This window comes from Acanthopagrus latus, chromosome 24 (assembly GCF_904848185.1).
Source record: "Acanthopagrus latus isolate v.2019 chromosome 24, fAcaLat1.1, whole genome shotgun sequence".
In the NCBI taxonomy this organism is placed as follows: domain Eukaryota; kingdom Metazoa; phylum Chordata; class Actinopteri; order Spariformes; family Sparidae; genus Acanthopagrus; species Acanthopagrus latus.
Genome location: NC_051062.1, coordinates 10,549,610 through 10,567,245, shown reverse-complemented (window position 1 = coordinate 10,567,245; position 17,636 = coordinate 10,549,610). Strand labels below are relative to the sequence as shown.

General features: G+C 43.1%; 2 protein-coding genes across 6 annotated transcripts in view; one reads left to right on the top strand and one right to left on the bottom strand.

Annotated features, from left to right (window-relative positions):
* gpd2 (glycerol-3-phosphate dehydrogenase 2 (mitochondrial)) overlaps positions 1-11,812 on the bottom strand; it is a 21,238-nt gene extending 9,426 nt beyond the window's left edge. For 3 of the 4 annotated variants that reach the window (XR_005073349.1, XR_005073350.1, XM_037091384.1), the window contains exons 1-9: positions 11,682-11,812; positions 7,626-7,735; positions 6,245-6,253; positions 4,221-4,392; positions 3,819-3,943; positions 3,632-3,729; positions 2,758-2,921; positions 746-910; positions 458-602 (exon numbers count right to left, since the gene is read on the bottom strand). Coding sequence is in view for 2 of the 4 variants with exons in the window: in XM_037091384.1 (XP_036947279.1) it covers positions 458-602; positions 746-910; positions 2,758-2,921; positions 3,632-3,729; positions 3,819-3,943; positions 4,221-4,392; positions 6,245-6,253; positions 7,626-7,727 (980 nt within the window). In the remaining 2 variants the exon portion in view is untranslated. The remainder of the gene's footprint in view (positions 1-457; positions 603-745; positions 911-2,757; positions 2,922-3,631; positions 3,730-3,818; positions 3,944-4,220; positions 4,393-6,244; positions 6,254-7,625; positions 7,736-11,681) is intronic. The other variant, XM_037091385.1, reaches the window with a different exon arrangement.
* LOC119015425 (nuclear receptor subfamily 4 group A member 2-like) lies at positions 8,760-17,636 on the top strand. 2 transcript variants are annotated; one of them, XM_037091387.1, is made up of 9 exons: positions 8,760-8,837; positions 12,567-12,686; positions 12,791-12,846; positions 13,070-13,890; positions 15,476-15,605; positions 15,689-15,846; positions 15,945-16,144; positions 16,362-16,540; positions 16,883-17,636. In XM_037091387.1, the coding sequence occupies exons 4-9, from the start codon at positions 13,075-13,077 to the stop codon at positions 17,128-17,130; spliced, it is 1,731 nt and encodes a 576-aa protein (XP_036947282.1). In that variant the 5' UTR covers positions 8,760-8,837; positions 12,567-12,686; positions 12,791-12,846; positions 13,070-13,074; the 3' UTR covers positions 17,131-17,636. The 2 variants fall into 2 exon arrangements, with proteins under 2 accessions (XP_036947282.1, XP_036947281.1); XM_037091386.1 differs by lacking the exon at positions 8,760-8,837 and adding an exon at positions 11,769-11,907.

Below are 17,636 nucleotides of genomic sequence, written 5' to 3'. Positions count from 1 at the left end.
GAAGAGAAAGCACAAAGAAACAAAGCAAGGAAAGGAAAGACAAATTGAGGAGTTGGAGAGGAAGCACAAATGGGAAAATCAGAGATATGTTGGAGGACGACGGGGTGGCGAGGGGGCAGATAGCAGTGGGAGGAAGAGAATTAGGTGGTTGGCATTTCTGCCGCTGTTCAAAGGGCTCGCGCTCCCTCGGGTTTCACTCAATAAGCTTTCGCTGAACTTTAAAAACCCCCGACTTCAACAGAACCGCTCTATTTCCACGCTGTATCTTAACTGGAGAAGATTGTACCGTGCGTGATGGTATAGGTCAGGTAACAGTTTAGCCAGCTTAGAATTTACACATTAGAATGAGACAATGCTGTTAATGCATTTTGAAACACAGAAGACTTTGAGAGAAGTCAAACATCGCTTACACAAACATGACAGCCAATTTAAAAAGTCAGCGTGTGTGTGTGAGCACCTGTAGTAACCGGGGATGACGATGTGGACGCCGGCACTCGGTTGGCAGATGTTTTGCGTCTCCTGGTTGTCCATCTTCCTCAGCGAGTCTGTGAACGGGCCGGTGGCGTTGATCACAACCTTGGCCTTCACGTCAAACTCCTTTCCTGTGAGAGGGGAAGGATGATGATGATGATGGGAGTTTGATGAAAGCAGCAACGATTAATGACAAACTATGTTGAAAATAAATTAATTATTGTGAGTCAACTAACTGATTAACTCAAGAAATCATTTTCGGGAGTTTTCTCACCTGTGATAACGTCCCTGCAGTGAGCTCCACACACCTTCTCCTTGCCGGTCTGCGTGTCTTTTGTCTTCAGCAGGTGGACGACCTCGGTGTAGTTGGCGACGGCGGCGCCGTAGCGGGCAGCAGTAAGGCCAATGGCCAGGTTCATTCGGGCGTCATTGTGCTGCCCTGAGGGAGGAAGAAGAGAAGAAGAATTGTTCAGTTCTATGAGTTTTGTTTCCTCTTGGACGGATATCGAGCACAGATTGTTGATTTGTCAGCAGGATTACACAGAGGATGGAGGACATGTCTGAGTCATAACAGACTTTACTAAGCTTTGGAAAGAAGGACACATCCAGGAATATTTCCTCACTTTCTGTAACAATATTTTCATTAATTCTCCTCCTGTTCTACTGTGCTGGTTTCAATTGTTTGCTTTTCAACATGTCCATCAGCCCCAAAACCTGGTGCCTACAATACCCACAATGCAAGTGAGCCACTGAGTGACATCACTGGAGGCAATTTATCAGAATACATGCAGATTGTCTAGAGCCACAAAAGGCTTTATGCTATTTTTGTGACATATGCAGCAGTAAAAACCTCTACACACTTAATATTACCCTTAAATCATCTGTTTTGTTTATGGACTTCTGTGTATATCATTTCTGACAGACATGTTGCGCCTACATTAAACTACTCTCGTGTCACTTCCCAAAGCATTCTGGCCTTATAAACAACAGCCAATTCAGAAGGAGAGGACAGAGCCGTCACATTTGCTGTCCTGTGTGTGTGTTGTCGGTGGCAGCAGCAGTAACCACGACAGCGGGAGAAAAAGCTGCTGCTCAGCCGGTCCGACCGTCGACGCCGTTCCTCTGCGCTCCACACCGCCGGGAGAGAAGGTCAGATTTCGAAATGTCACCGCCGTGATTGTTCCAGACGGCATAATTGGAGAAAAGATGCCCCACCCCTCCACCACCTCCCTCCCCCTCAGAGCAGATGACTGTGAGGGAGGGGGTGGAAATCAAACATATGCTGCTTTGCACCAAGGAATCAGTCTCCTTCCATTTCTCCAGCCTGCAGTAAATCCAGTTATAACTGAAGATTAGACGAGTAAAATGCCTCCAAATCAGGCTGTTGAGTGGATACATTTTATTCAATTAAAACAACTAATAAATAAAGTTTTTAATTCAAGTTAAACCTTCTAAAAAGATGTTATATCTGGCAGATTTATCAGATATCTTGGCTTAGAAATAAAAAGCATCTTTCAGTAGCATCAGCTCTAAAATAAACAGCAGTCCGTTGACACAGACGTGACGAGCTGACGCTCAGTGAAGCCTACAGGAACAGACACATCACCCGCAGACACAGATTTGTTATTTTCGGTGGCGGAGAGGAAAGGACGCCCGCGGCACCAGCGCTCCTCACACTCAGCTGGACACTCAGCATATGTTTGGTTCTCCTCCGTTCTCATCCAGGGAACACGCAACCTTTACCGCCACGGGGCAGAGAGGGCATCCTACCAGCCTGTCAACACGTTTTGTTAGGGACCAGTGGAGATGTGAAGGCCAGGGGGCAAGATTTACTTCTGAGGGCCTCATCTGGGCGGCTTAATCATGTTTATACAGGATTACAATTTATTCAGAGCTGGAATTCACCTGAGAAGTTAATAGTTTTTCAATTTTGCATTGTTTGACAGGCAAAGTGCTCAATGATGTTGCAGTTCGGAGACATTGGAGGAATTTTCTCTCAAAAACAAGCTACCAGAATCATAAGAAAATGTAAAATCTTTAATAAAACTGGTTGCAGGTTTAGCCAGTGTGAAGGAACAAAAAGCCAAACAGTGGTTAAAGGGCAGGAGAGCCTGACTCAGCAGCCTTCATCATGTTTACAGAAAATAACAAGGTGAGTAATGAATCCACAAATGAAGCATGCATTTCAGATGACTGTCCACACATGCCAGCGCCCATGTGAAAATATCCTACTCAAAGAAAAGCAGGGGGGAAAAAAAACTCTGCAGGCGGAAAGCTTTGACTCACCGTCGTAGTAGACGATGGCTCCCACCAGCTTGTCCTTCTTCAGCATGGGGAACAGCTCCAAGGCCTTCGTCTTACTGAGGACGTAGCTGCTCTTCAGGCACTGGATCCCGGCCACCACGTCGTACATCTTGATCCCAGCCCAGTAGTAAGGCAACTGCCACCATCTTAGAAATTAACACCATGATTAAAGTTAGGTTGAACATCCACAATTTGTTTGGGGTCAATTTCAAGTCGTCAACAAACATCACGAGCTGGTGTTCATTTTCTGTCCAGATTAAAATGAACGAAACACTTTAGTTACCTGAAGTTTAAAGATAAAAGAACAGCCAATGCCACAATAAAATGTTGGCATTTTCATTAAAGATGAGACCAATCTCTACTGTTTCAACTGATAAAAATATTTTCTAGCTTTCATTGTGGCAACAAAACAGAGTGTTTGTAGCTACAAAATTGCTCACTTTTAACAAGATGTCAGGGCATATTTCAACTCTCTTTGTGAGAACAAAATCAAGACGTCGGGAAGTTTTACAGTCTTATTTCTGGAGATGAAACAGATATTTCAATGAGAAATCAGGTAATTACTCATCTTTATTTATGGCAACAAAATCGAACATTTTTCAGCTAGATGTCAGGACATTTTCTGTCTGTCTTCTCTGCATCAAAACTGTGTATTTTAAATGAGACATTAGGACATCTTGTGTTTGTTTTTGTGGCAACAGAATCGGATATTTTAAGCCAAAACATGATCTTTATCTGACCAAGTGTTTTTTTGTCCCTTAATCCAACCAGACCATAAACACAGCATTATGTCAACATAAAATTAACAATCCGTGGTCTACAGAAACGGACACTGGACTAATTCTTGGACACTTACTTGTAAACAGGAAGCATGATGGGTAGCGGCGCTGAGAGGTGAGGTGCAATCTCCAGGAGGTTGGCTCGCTCGTGGAGGGCCTCTTTCACCATCATGTACTGTTCAGGTGGACAGAACGAGATAAGACGAGGGTGAAGAAGAGCAACAGATTAGAATAAGTAATAAAAATAGGAGGATGAGGAGGAACCTGTTCGTAGTCCAGCTGCATGATGGCCTTCTGGAGATAACGGACTCCACCGTGAATCAGCTTTGTACTCCGACTGCTCGTCCCCGAGGAGAAATCGTTTCTCTCCACGAGGGCAGTCTTTAGGTCTGGGGAACAAAATGACAAAGGAGGACGAGTCAATACTGGACTGAAAATGTATCTTTTCTTTTTTAATTACTGATTAATGTTATGTTCAACCTCTCAAACGTGGACATCTCCTCTGTTTTATACCATATTAACTGATTATTTCTGGATTGTGGATTGTGGAAGGACACATGAGCCAGGCACCGTTATAGACCTTCACTCATGACTCACTGAGCTCACTTACAGAGCCTGAAACCTGTTACCTCCCACGAGAGGAGCTGTAAGCGAGAGTGATCTTACTGCGTGTGACAGCGTCTAAGGCACATCCTACACCCGTGGCTCCTCCTCCGACGACCAGCACATCGAACTCCTCGGTGTTCTCCAGCGCCGTGAGCTGCGCCTGCCTAGAGGGAAGCTCGTCCGCGAAGGGAGCCTTCAGCTCGGCTTCTGCCGCCACGTGAGCCAACCGGGCCTGATGTGACACAAACACAAAACACTTGTGCTCCCTTTGTCGTGCAAAACTAAAGTCTCTATGTTAATGTTTCTATTTACACTCTATGTTAACAGAAGACGCAGCAACACTTCCCTTCAGGTGCGTTCTGACACATTATAAGCGCACTGCAGACACATTCCCCACTGGAATGTGTTTACGCATTATTCCTGCATTACAATCACCGCACACAATCACATGTGACATAAAGCATAATGACTCGCAATCACTTTAATACATTATGGATTTCCGGTGAATGTGTGATGAGGTTACGATGAAAACGTACGCTTGTGTTCTGGCTTATCATATGCATTATTTTATTGTGCATTAATTACTTTATTGTTTAAAAAGTTGAATAGAGCCCGAACAATGCAGATTTATCAAGGCGGATTGATTTAAAGTTTAGAAATATGTATTTCTTAAAAGCAATGTGTTGCTAATATTCATTATTCTACACTTTAGATTTGATTTGGATTTCAACGTTGAGACACATTTATCTACATTTATCTGATGCCATAAAAGACTTGTTGTACATTAAACTATCCATAATATCTAAAAGTAGTTCATACTCGCAAAAAAATGACAAGGCTGCTTCCTCACTGCAATTTCCTCGGCTGCAATTAATGATTATTTCCTGTTAATCATTTTGTTTGGTCTATAAAATGTCAGAAAATGGTGGCAAGTTTTGTCACTTTTTGTCAAAACTGGAGAAAAAAAAAATCACATTTACGAATCTGGAATTAGATAATTTTGACTCTTTTTTTCTTACTGAGCTACTCAAACAGATTAATTGATAATCAAAGAGGGTATTAATTTAACTAATTATCTAATTTTATAACTGACAACTAATCAGTTGGTCATTGAAGCTGCACCAGACAAAAAACACAAAATTAGCAATTTTGCTACTTTAAGCAGGTTTTTCTTTAACTTTTACACAGTAAAGAGTGAACGCAGGACTTTTACTCATAATTGATATGCTTTATTTACACACTTGCTGCTTTTATTTACTAGTAAACAATCTGAATACTAAGATGTTGTTGGAAAAGCGTTTTATGACAAGCTCTTGTTTCTGTAAAAGTGAGATAAAGACGTGCTTATGATGTCTCATTTTCACCTTCAGTTCAGTTGCTAAAAAAAAGAAAAAAAATCAAAAATCAACATATTATTGAGGTGATTAGCATGCAAAGGTTTGCTGAGGGTGACTGTCTGCCGCTGCAACATGCTGCTCAGCTCCGCAAAAAAAAACAACAACAAAACAACCTCACATTCAGCCACTGAACATCACATACATCCACTGTTTGATTAGCAAAATAATTAATTTAGAGATAAAATTTTAAAAAGGCCCGCTCACCCTCTGATGTGAGGATGTGGGATTTCACCTCTAATGAAATATTTATTCATTTTTTTTCCTCCTTCTCTTTAGCAGGTTGAAGCTAAATGATTGCATCAAGCAGCTTTGAAGCAGACGTTGGCATTTGACTTGCAAATAGAAGAAGCAGGCGTTTGTAATTTAGCTCTGCGACCGCAAACAAGACGATGATATAATCATTGTCTATTTTTGATGATGCACGCAGACAAACACCGCCACAGAATTAAGAGCCAGCGTTGGCCCCCGTAATCAAGTTAAGTCAGTCAATGGCGCCGCGAGGCCCATGCTAATAGCCAATCGGCCGCTGTCTTTGAAAAAACTGCACCAAGCCATATGCCCTTGCTAAAGGAGACAAGACGGACATTCATCTCATCAGCATTGCAATTACTGGGATTAGAGAGGCATGCATGATTACAAACTATTGTGAAAATAATTATATTTCATCAGGGGCGACTTCTTGCTTACCAATCCGTGCTTTGGTTGGGATGACGACAGTGGAGACGGGACACAAAAACAAAGTTCACATTAGGTTGTAAAGTCACATGAAGTCTGGCATGTAGGATATGAGGCATGCCGAAAATAGGCCTGAGTCGGGTCAGAGGTCAGTGGAAACACAGCTGCTGCGGCCGTCTCAAATGGACTCGGACCTTCAAGGAGTGTTTCAAGGACGGCAGAGCTCCCAGAGTCACCAGTCAGGAGGCGAGGTGAGGCCTTAACTGACCTCAGGCACTGATCTATAACTCGGCCTATTGTTTCTTCATTTCTCACATTTATAATGCAGTCCATCTACAGCGTCAAGCAGCTAAACGCCATGTCAAGTCGACAACAAGAATGAGAAAATCTGGCCTGTAGATAAACACAAATATTACGATATATCAAACAACTAAATGCATCTAACACATGTTTTCCCTTTTATTACAAGGTTTAGAGGCACAATAGGCCAAATTCCAGATCTAAGGGATTGTGGACTTTTAGTGAAGCAAGTGTTTTGGGTTATGCCCTCTAACTAACACAGAACTTTTTTTTTCTGTATTCATGTCAACACTGTTTTTGTCAACATGGAAACATATACTTCCGCTGTACCTCTGTTGGATGTTTCAACATTGGGTCTCTTTTTTTGGCTCCTCTGCAGTGTTTGGCTTCATTATTCAGCCACAGAGCTTTTAGTTTAAACCAACAACTTTCTGGTTTATTGGCGGGGGTTTATTAGTCAGCTGGAAACTGTGACTTCCTGGAGTCAATACTGGCTGCCTGGCAACTACTTCCAACTAGTTTTTTGCTAAGCTAAGCTAGTCTGCTGCAGGTGTAGCTTCGATATTTAGCAAAACATATGAGAGTGGTGACAATTTCCTCATCATACACTCAGCAAGAAGGGAAGAGAAACAAATGCAGGAGGTTAGTTTCAGAGGAGTATCTCTGCAGTGTAAATACCTGCTGGTAAAAAAAGAAATTTGAGTTTTCATTTCATTTTTCCTGTGAGTGAGCTGATGCCTCCTGCACGGCAGCAGGAAATATACCAGGTAAACAAAATCAAACACACCTTGGAGACCTCAAGAGCACATTCCAATATCTAGACAAGACATGCCCTGAGAGGTAGTCCCTCCCTGCTCACTGTACACTGGTTTCAAGCAAAAAAAAAAAAAAAAAACATTTTATTGTGAAAACACACTCTTGTTACACCTAAAACATGAGTATTTAGATTTTATCCCTGAATTTTGCCTGGAGGCAGCTGATAAAGCACAAAATATTGACATTTCAGTCAAATGCTGCAAAACTCAAAGTCTTGAAAGCTCATGCAACGAGAAGCAAGAAGCAAACATTTGATGGAGCGTCACAAAATCCTTACCTGCGTCTTCCTGTACTCAATCAGCTGCGACAGGCCGAACACCGCGGCCACCGCCCCGCCGCCTAGGATCGCCGTCCGCTTCAGAGCCTTCCTGAACGCCATCCTCGGCCCTACGGAGAAAGTAAAGTGCAGTGAGGAGACACGGAAGAGTTATAAAGCTCTGACATGATCCTGTGAAGGAGGCATGCGAGTCTGACAGAGGGAGTTAAGTACAAGGAGGGGGCTGGGAGGATCCAAAAAGCTGCAAGTCAGGCTGAATGAGACGAGAGGAGGACAGCTCACGTAAAAGGGAACGCTTTGTTATGTCACCTGTTTGAACCTTAATTTTGTCCAGAGTTGCATCTTTAATTTGTATTAATCTGTCAAATAAAACATCAGAATAAAATCAAACCTCCAACGTGATGTCCTTAAATGTTTGTTTAATCTGACCAACATTCAAAAAACTGGTTTCGAATACACTAAACCACAAAATCACCTAAAATATTTGGCAAGTTTCCTTGAAAAACAACTTTTTTTTAGTCCCTCAGGCGGTTTTCACTCATTACGTCATCCTAGTTTTTCCTGTTTTCCGTCATCATGAAATGTTTCCATCTTTAAAGACACACTTGTGTCAACTTGTGATAGGAGTTTGTGATTATTTTGACATTTAAACATCAGACTCATTGATTAGTCGGGAAAGAAAACTAATTGACTCGATTCATCAATATTGAAACTAAATGTTAGCAGCACCTTTTGTAAAATCATTATGTTTGTTCAACTCTGCAGCACGTTTCATCGCCACACTTTGACTCTCACTGGTCTTTGCGGTGCATTTAAATAGCTGGTGACACAAATGACTTTTGTAAAGTCTCAGGGATTGTTTCATATAAAACAACATGGCACAATTATTTGGATTTTAAGAAATATATCAACAAATGTCCTTCTTCCAGCTTTTTCTTGTCATGTTTAGTCTCAGTTATATGTCTTTATTTTGTTTGTTTGACAGTTGGACATCTTGCAGCCCAAACTGTGACTTTTTAAAATGCAGTCGGGTGCCTCAGTGTTACTTTTTAACCTTAATGGCCTCAAATTCCCAGACAAGCAGCTGCTTTGCTGGAAGAAGACTGCATTCCTAACACGTTGTTCAGTCAGTTAACCACAGCCTGAAACTCCATAGCAATCACGTTCTGCAGCATCGATTGTTGGTTGTATCAGATATTTCTCTACAAAAAGGTAACTTTTCTTTTTCTCATTTCCTCCTCTGTTATGATTTGATAACCTTCTGTTTACTCTCCGAGAGAAATATGGGATTACACCTGTCTGTCACTGGGAAATGCAGAGGATAATATGATAATAAATGGCTGTAACTTGCTTTGGGAAGGTCAGATGTGGACAAATATTCATATGGAGGTCTAAAACAACCAGGTACATCTCTTAAAAACAACGAATTAAACCTCCTGAGGTTCACAATTAAGAAAAAAAACACCACATTTCGATTGGTATTTTCTTTAAATTCTGGTAAGTTCATCCATTTTTACGTAGTGAAATTCTATTAAACTAAGGCTGCAACTAACCATTTAACTGCCTAATTAGTTTTCTTATCCATTAGTCTGCCCAATAATTACTGTCTCGATTACAGTTTGGTCTATAAAATGTCAGAAAACCGCAAGAAATTCTATGATTAACATCCAAAATATTCAGTTTACGCTCATTTTGTACAAAGAAAGCAGGAAATCTAAACAATTGAGAAGGTAAAATAAGAAATTTCTGGCATTTTTGCTTCAAAAAATGATATGAATTACTGAATTCATCACACATTTTGCTGCTAATTCATCAACTAATTGTTTCAGAAGTTCCCAAGTTGCGGCGTTGTAACAAAAATAAGCAAATACCTCATATTAATATCGCTGATATGACTGAAAAACAGGACAACAGCAGACTGTTTATTACACATGGCCAGATCATGTTTAAAACCAACATTAGAATTAACTATTTGCAGCTTATTATGAAGCAACTGTTCGGATACTGTTTCCACATTTTCATAACGACCCCGAGCACCAGAGCGAGCAGAACACGACACCATCGGGGGCGAGGGGCCTCGCAGCACTTCGAACCGAGGTTTCCAGGGAGCGGCATACGCTGGAGCAGATTCTAATGCATTTTAATAAAACACTGCTGCAGATGGCACAAATGTCAACAAGCAGTTCGGTGAAATAAAATGACCTATCATGATATCGGCGAGCATGAGCACCAAAAATCATAAATTATAACGTGACAATTTATACGACTGCTAAACTGTAAAAATGACCAACAAATAGAAAAGGTCTGACTTAAAAGTGTCGCTTGGTTAAAGGAAGTTAGTCTCTTTATCACCGGTTATAAAGTTATAAAGAGCGTAACAGCGTTTCCACAGAACTGTAACTGCAATCTATCATTACACAACTGCATTTGTTAGATACTAAAGCTGTGAGCTACAGTATGTAATATAATTATAGCCCTGAGAGAGTATAATTATGACAGAGGCTTTAACACACCAATATAAGTTTAAAGTTCAGCTGAGGTCTGTTCTACAACGACAAGAATAATAAAAAAAAACTCCATTAAGTAACAGAAATGTATCAAAATATTTGTTAATGATACGAAATATATATGTTCTGTCAGGGCTGAATATCACACCCACTGATTTTCAGACAGTTCCTGATTTCCTAGATGACACTGACAGATAACAGTGAGCTTCTGACACTGACACTTTCTAACTGACAGTTAATTAAACGATGTAAATCTTTAAAAACCATTTATTTAAGCAGCTGTAAAGGTTTATATCAGATTATAAGATGCAAACATTGTCTAAATAAACGGTTTATTGCGCATTTCATTGTGTGTTAACACAAAAAGGTTGATTAATTATATGTTTAGCATTATTAATGATTTTATAATTAAGTGTCACCATACTGGAAAGAAAGACCTTATTTTTCATGGGAAAGAAAGGTTGCATCGTCAAATTTATACTCTTTCAACGACAGTGTCATGACGAGATATTTTTATATATAATGGTGGATTCTTGGTTTCCTGAATTTCTCAACAGATGCATCTCCGATAAGTTTTGTTGTTCATCTTTCTCCTAGTGAGGCATTAAAATAAGTCCATAACTCCAGTCAAAATCCATCCCTACCCTGATGTATCGGCCTTCACAATAATCCACTCAGTGGCATAACACCTGTGTTCACACCTTCTCACAAGCTGCTCATTACTCAACACCATAAAAGGCCAGATATGCCAATAATTAGCCCCAAGGAAGCTTCTTGAAGGATGTAGTTCATCCAGCTGAACCACCAAACCGTCCAAAACCTAAATCATGAGGCTGACACAACCAGAACCTTTCACTATCCCTCCTCATCATGGTGCTTACATCAGCCTGCACACTCATTATGAGTCAGCAGAGGAGAGGGGGCTTCCTGCTTCAAACGCAGGCTGAGGTTTCCATCAAACACATGGCGAGGTCCATTGACATTTTTGCTGTTTTAAGGCCTGTGTATTTCCAGAGAATAATCGGGAATCCCGCTTGTTGCGCTGACAAAAAACCCCTTTCTTTCAACAGCAGGTGGTACTATACTGATGTATTATGACAGGTATTTGGTATATTGTTCCATACCTGGCTACATGAGAGGAAGTCAACGCTATCTTCACTCATCTTACTGTGGATTAAAATGTCAGCCTAGTTTGGTCTTTGAGGAAAAGCAGCAATAAGCTTCGTCTTAACGGTCGCGAATAAGCTCTTCGTGTCATATTAAAGGCGGCTCGAACACCTAACAGGAATATGTTCACTTCGGCGGACATGTTTTAGATATTCACACGGTTTGAAATGACTAAAATAGACACATTAACAGGGCATGTCCTTCGCTACAACAGCTGAGGTGAAGGGGTTACTCCTTCCCTGTCGGAGTCACTAGCAAAACTCGCAGATGTTGCTCCTCGTTTTTGGCTCTTTGCCAACCAAACAGCGGGTTAAACCACACGTTAGGTTAGATTAAAAATGTCCGGGAAACACTCGTCGAAACAACAGACATTCTCACTTACAGGCCTTCTCGTTTTGTGGCTGGGAAAGAGTCGCTCGGGGCGATGCCGGACGGCGACTGAGGACATCGGTTGCTATCCGAACCTGCAGCCTGTGTGTTTGACAGCTACAACCAGGAAACGGAGCGGGCACGAGCGACACCGCGGAGAGCCAATCAGAGCGCAGGACGCGGTTGCGCTCGTCCAATAGCGTTCGAGAGGAGGCGGTGCCGCGTTGGTGACGTAAAAGGTGGGTAAGATTGCACAACAGCGGTCTTCCCTCCATCCTCCTCCTCCTCCCTGCTCCTCTTCCATCCTCCTCTACCTCCTCCTCCTCCATCCTGTTTGGACAAAATTTACGTCAGTTATCAACTAAACTAATAAAAGTTTCAACATCTTCATCAACATAAGCGCGAGGAGCCGAAATAAGGATTTAATTTTCATTGAATCCCAACATTTGGACATTTTGAGCGTGTCTATTTTGGGGGAAACTGTTCTTTCATAAAGAACAGCTGTTGAACACGATCTGTATCTTTGAGTCTTACTCTCGATAAATGCTTGAAAAACTGTATCTGCACTGTGTGGCAGCCAAGTTTAACATAAAATGCTTGGAAAACACAATAAAATTCCTGACATATGATGCAAGAAAGCTGCAAGAAAGTGGGCCACGAGCATTATTCCCAAATTACACACCAGTCAATGGCCCACACACACACACACACACACACACACACAGAGGGAAACACACACATACACACACCAGCCCGCCCCTCTGTGGCTTGTGCGTAATATGGTTTGGCACACTGGTGCGCGGCACGTAAACAAAAGCACATTGTCGGTGTCACTGGCAGCCAGTCCTGCAGTCCGAGAGTGGGAGAAGTGAACAGTCATTTCCTTTTTGCGCTGCAGACAGAGTGGACTTTTCTTTTCTGGTCGCAGCGGCTAAAGCTTCCACAGATCCTGAGAACAACAGACCAGCAAGGATGGGATTACTTGTCACCGTCCTGCTGCACTGGATGAAAGTCTGAGGTAGAGTATGTTTGACTCTTCTTGATTCGTTCGCGAAGAATTTAATGGATACATGTCGGTGAAAAGCTTTCAAGTGATGATTTGGTGTTTTTGGTTCATACCAGGCAAAGTCGAGCAGACCAAAGCAAACTCTAGAAGATAAGACAACTAAAGTTATAAGGTAATAATCTATTCAAAGTCTGGTCTCCATGCATACCTGTTTCATGCTGTTTTAAGGTCGTAATTGTGAGGAATTTTCCTCCCAACGAGCGCGTAATTTGTTTCCAAATGGCTTTTAAAAAATAATCATGACCCAAATTACAAAGAAAACATTTTAAATGAATGTTTATTGTACTTGCCAACTCTATCCAATTCTGACTGACTCATTTTCTCCATGTTTCCAGGGGCCATGCCGTGTGTCCAGACCCAGTGCGGCTCCTCTCCCCAAGGCGCCAGCCCGGCCTCTCAGAGCGCCGGCGGAGAGCGCAGCTGTGACTTCCTCACCCCGGAGTTTGTCAAGTTCAGCATGGACCTCACCAACAGCGAAATCTCGGCTGCGACATCAGGTCCCGGTTTTGCCACTTTGGGGGACTCTTACGGCTCCGGCTACGACGTGAAGCCGCCGTGTCTCTTCCAGATGCCGATGCAAGGGGAGCTTCCGTGCGTAAAGGTGGAGGATGCGCACCGGTATCAGCCGAGCCAGCATCATCAATCCGAGGAGCTGCTCTCCTCCCCGGGCTCTGTTTATTATTACCGCTCTCCTTCGCCACACGCACCCAACTTCCAGACTCCACCGGGGCACTTATGGGAGGACTCCGGCTCTCTGTACAGTTTTCGACAGGACTATTTAGCCGCAGCGCACAGGAAAAACTCTCTCTCCAGGTTCTCGCTTTTTTCGCTCAAACACGCGCAGCAGCAGAGCTTCCCCACCTGCCAGATGAAATTTGACGGGTCTCTCCACGTGTCCATGAACCTGGACGCAGCCGGGGCGCACCAGCCGCTGGACGGCTCCGGGGTTTTGGGCTCCACCGCGCTCGGGAAGCAGCACGGAGTGGGGTTTCCTCACCCGCTCCAGCTCGGTCACCGCTTCATGGACTACCAGACGTCGTCAGGCGCCGGCAGAGTGGCGCTGAGCACTGAGGGGCTGTGCGCGGTGTGCGGCGATAACGCAGCATGCCAGCACTACGGAGTGCGCACCTGCGAGGGCTGCAAGGGTTTCTTCAAGGTTTGTTCTGGGTGAAAGTTTATTTTCAACGCTTCAACTCGGACATCTGGAGGCATCTGATTTAATATGAATAATTAAAACATGTGAAAGTGCCAATCAAAAGGGACAAAAACAGTGATCGTGTCCTGCTTTTATGAAAATCTGAAGGATATATTCACATTTTTCTCTCCACGTATAGAGAAGACATCACAGCCACACTGTCTCGTAATAAAACACTTATTCCAGTAATAAGCTATAATATAAAAATCCTTCTGGGACCCCTGACTGGCCTCCTAAATTGGTCATTACGCTTCAGGCGCACGTTTTGATCTCTTGACACACGCGTGTTAGGGCCAAATGTCCTGTATGAAAATGGCCACCGACGTGCCGTGAATAAAAAACCTCCCCTTCTCCTCTCTGAAGGAGATTCCCGGGGGCGACTCTCCAAATTATGACTGACCACGACCCTGTATTTACCCAGACTGCCCTGTCCGCCGGGCTGAATGCCTTATACCGCCTCAGCTGGCCCACAGGAGCAGGAGAGCTGCTGTTTGATTATCATTTTCAAAGGAGCATTTAAGAGTTTTTTACTTTGGTGTAACAAAATGGGTCTTAATGATTCCACGCTGAACCATTTTCATAAAGGGTTCTCCAATCCAGATCCTAGAAAGCATCCTTGTTGTTCAGTCCACTCAGCACCATGACATTGGTTCTGTACCGGCACTGGGCTTTAATGCTCCTTCAAGAAACCCTCACAGTTTGTTCCAAAGTCCAGCAGAGGACCAGTTGGTTCCTATTTGACTGCCGCACTCAGTCAGAGAGGTTTTCAGAGCACAGAGGAACATTCAAGATAAAATACTCGACTCCTGGATCTTCTGCCTTTTTGTGCAAATAAAATATAATACCACTCTACCCTTGTAAGAACAGGCGATCGTGACTTACTGTTACATCTTAGTGTACTGTTCCCCATAAAATCATATGGTTTCGTACCGTATCGCCTCACTTCATATTGTGCATATTGTACTGTACCATACTGATCTTTAGAGCATTGCATTGTATCGTATCTTACTGTATCCCATCACATCCGATCCTCATGTATCAATCAGACTGTGTCATATCGTATCGTACTGTACCGTATCAATCTTGGTGTATCGTATCATATCGTATCGTATCGTATCATACCATATCGTATTGTACTGTACATTCCAACCTGTCGAATCATGTCATTTCTTACACTACCATATCAATCTCAACATTCTGCATTGCATTGTCTGGTATCAAATTGCACTGTATCATATCGTATCGATCTGGTCTCGTTGCATCGTACCGTACGGTTTAGCATCGTGCCGTATCTCATCATATCGTTTCTTACGGTATCTGATGGTGGAATGTATCTGGGGAGGTCGGTCGGAGGTGGAGAGGAAGACATTTAAGATGTAACACTATCACATAATCTCTTTGTGTCAGTGAAGGTTCATACCATAGAACTCAAAAAGTGCTTTTATCGTATCGTATCATGTTGCACTGTCAGCACTGTCCAAAAGGCAGGTATTACATTTCTAAGCTCTGTTCTGAGAAGTATCTAAATCTTTTCTTCTCCCTGCAGCGCACTGTACAAAAAAATGCCAAATATGTGTGTCTGGCTGCCAAAAGCTGCCCTGTGGACAAACGCAGGAGGAACCGATGTCAATACTGTCGCTTCCAGAAGTGCCTTGCGGTGGGAATGGTCAAAGAAGGTAAACCAATACGACTTGTTCTGAACACAACATTCAGGGTCAAATTAATTCCAGGTCAAATGATTTCTCCTCGCGCTCTGCAGTGGTGAGGACGGACAGTCTGAAAGGCCGAAGGGGTCGCCTGCCGTCCAAACCGAAAGCCGTCTCGGACTCGTCTTCACCCGGCAGCACCCTTCTGAGCGCCCTCATCAAGGCACATGTGGAATCGAATCCTCCACCTTCCCTGCTTGAATGCTTTAAAGTAAGAAACGTGGGCATAGATTCAGTCCTTTACCAGTGAGGAGTAATGTGCTGTAATTCATGTATCGTTTCGTCTACTCATTGGCGACCTGTGGTCAGATCAAGGAGAGCCCTGGCAGCCCGCTAGAGGACGACGCTCAGCACGTGCGGCAGTTTTACGACCTCCTGACGAGATCGATGGAGGTGATTCGAGGTTGGGCACAGAAGATCCCAGGTTTCACCTCCTTACCCAAACACGACCAAGACCTCCTCTTCTACTCGTCTTTCCTGGAGCTCTTTGTTTTACGACTGTCGTACAGGTAAAGAAAACACAAAGGGACTCATCTTCTGCCGTCACATGTGCTTTTTCTCAGCTAATTCAGATGATGCAAGGTCAGAGGTCGCGCCATTGTTGTGTGGATATGTTTGACGACGGATTGGCCTATAAACAGTGACAAATCTCTGCGCCAGTGTCATGCGTAAAAGTGTAACCAGGCCGTTTATATCCACCTCTAACAAGCTGTCATACTGTTTCAGATCCAGCCCAGAGGAAGGGAAGCTGATCTTCTGCGACGGCTCGGTGTGGCACCGGCTCCAGTGCCTGCGAGGCTTCGGGGAGTGGATTGACAGCATCGTTGAGTTCTCCGCTAATTTGCAGAGGATGAACCTGGACGTGTCCACCTTCTCCTGCATCTGCACCCTCGCCCTGGTCAACGGTGAGGCGCTCAGAAACACTCCTGTCTGTACCTGTTTATGTCAGTACTTCCTAGTTCTTCTCCAGGATTAGGACATTATAAACAGTCCAGCATTTATTCACATATCTGCAGCTTTAAATTACAATCAAATTACTCAGGGAGATGCAGCTTTAAGTTAGAAGAAATACAATTTTCTTGGCTGTAAACCATGTTGTGTTTAAGTGCTAGACGTCATGACTGAGTGCTCCTGAAGGTGGATCATGGAACGGCTGGGGAACGGGTTTATCAGAGATTATCTGGATTAGTAAAAAAAAATTCTGATTTTAACTCCTGATGTGATTTTTTTTTTTCCACACGCTGCAGAGCGACACGGCCTGAAGGAGCCGAAGAAGGTGGAGGAGCTGCAGAACAACATCGTCAAGTGTCTGAAGGAGGGAGACGGAGGCTCGCACTGCTGGTCCAACCACCTGTCCAGACTTTTGGAAAAACTGCGCGAGCTCCGCACTCTGTGCATCCAGGGCCTGCAGAGGATCTTCTACCTGAAGCTGGAGGATCTGGTGCCGCCGCCCGCCATCATAGATAAGTTATTCCTCGACACGCTGCCATTTTAAAAGACACGAGAGGACACACATGGGGGGGAGTTTTGTTTTTTTTTCCCCCATCCACTTGTTTTGTTTTAATCTCAGGAGTCAATCCTGACAGTTTGACGTCTGTGCACTGCATAAAAAACATTTTTTCCTCATCAGATTTCCTCAAAACAAATTAAAAGATGGAAGAGTTGTGACCACTTATCTGTAAAATCCTCCTTAATATCAGCCAGAATTGAAACAGTGACGGGGACGTTTTCACTGTGCTGATCACAGGAGGCTCAAAAGGACCAATTTTACTGCTCATTTATATTCCTACTTTATTTTATTTGATATATGTTTAACAGATTAAAGAGCCTGTTTGACTCCATCTGACATTTTCTGCCTCACACTCTGTATACAGGTGGTTTTATAGGGATTTCTTAACACATATTAGCGATTAATATATTAATATTCATTAGGCTGTTGTGTTCTCAGAGTGCTAAACTGTCATTGTCCATGTTTTAATAAATAAATGACCCTTAATACTG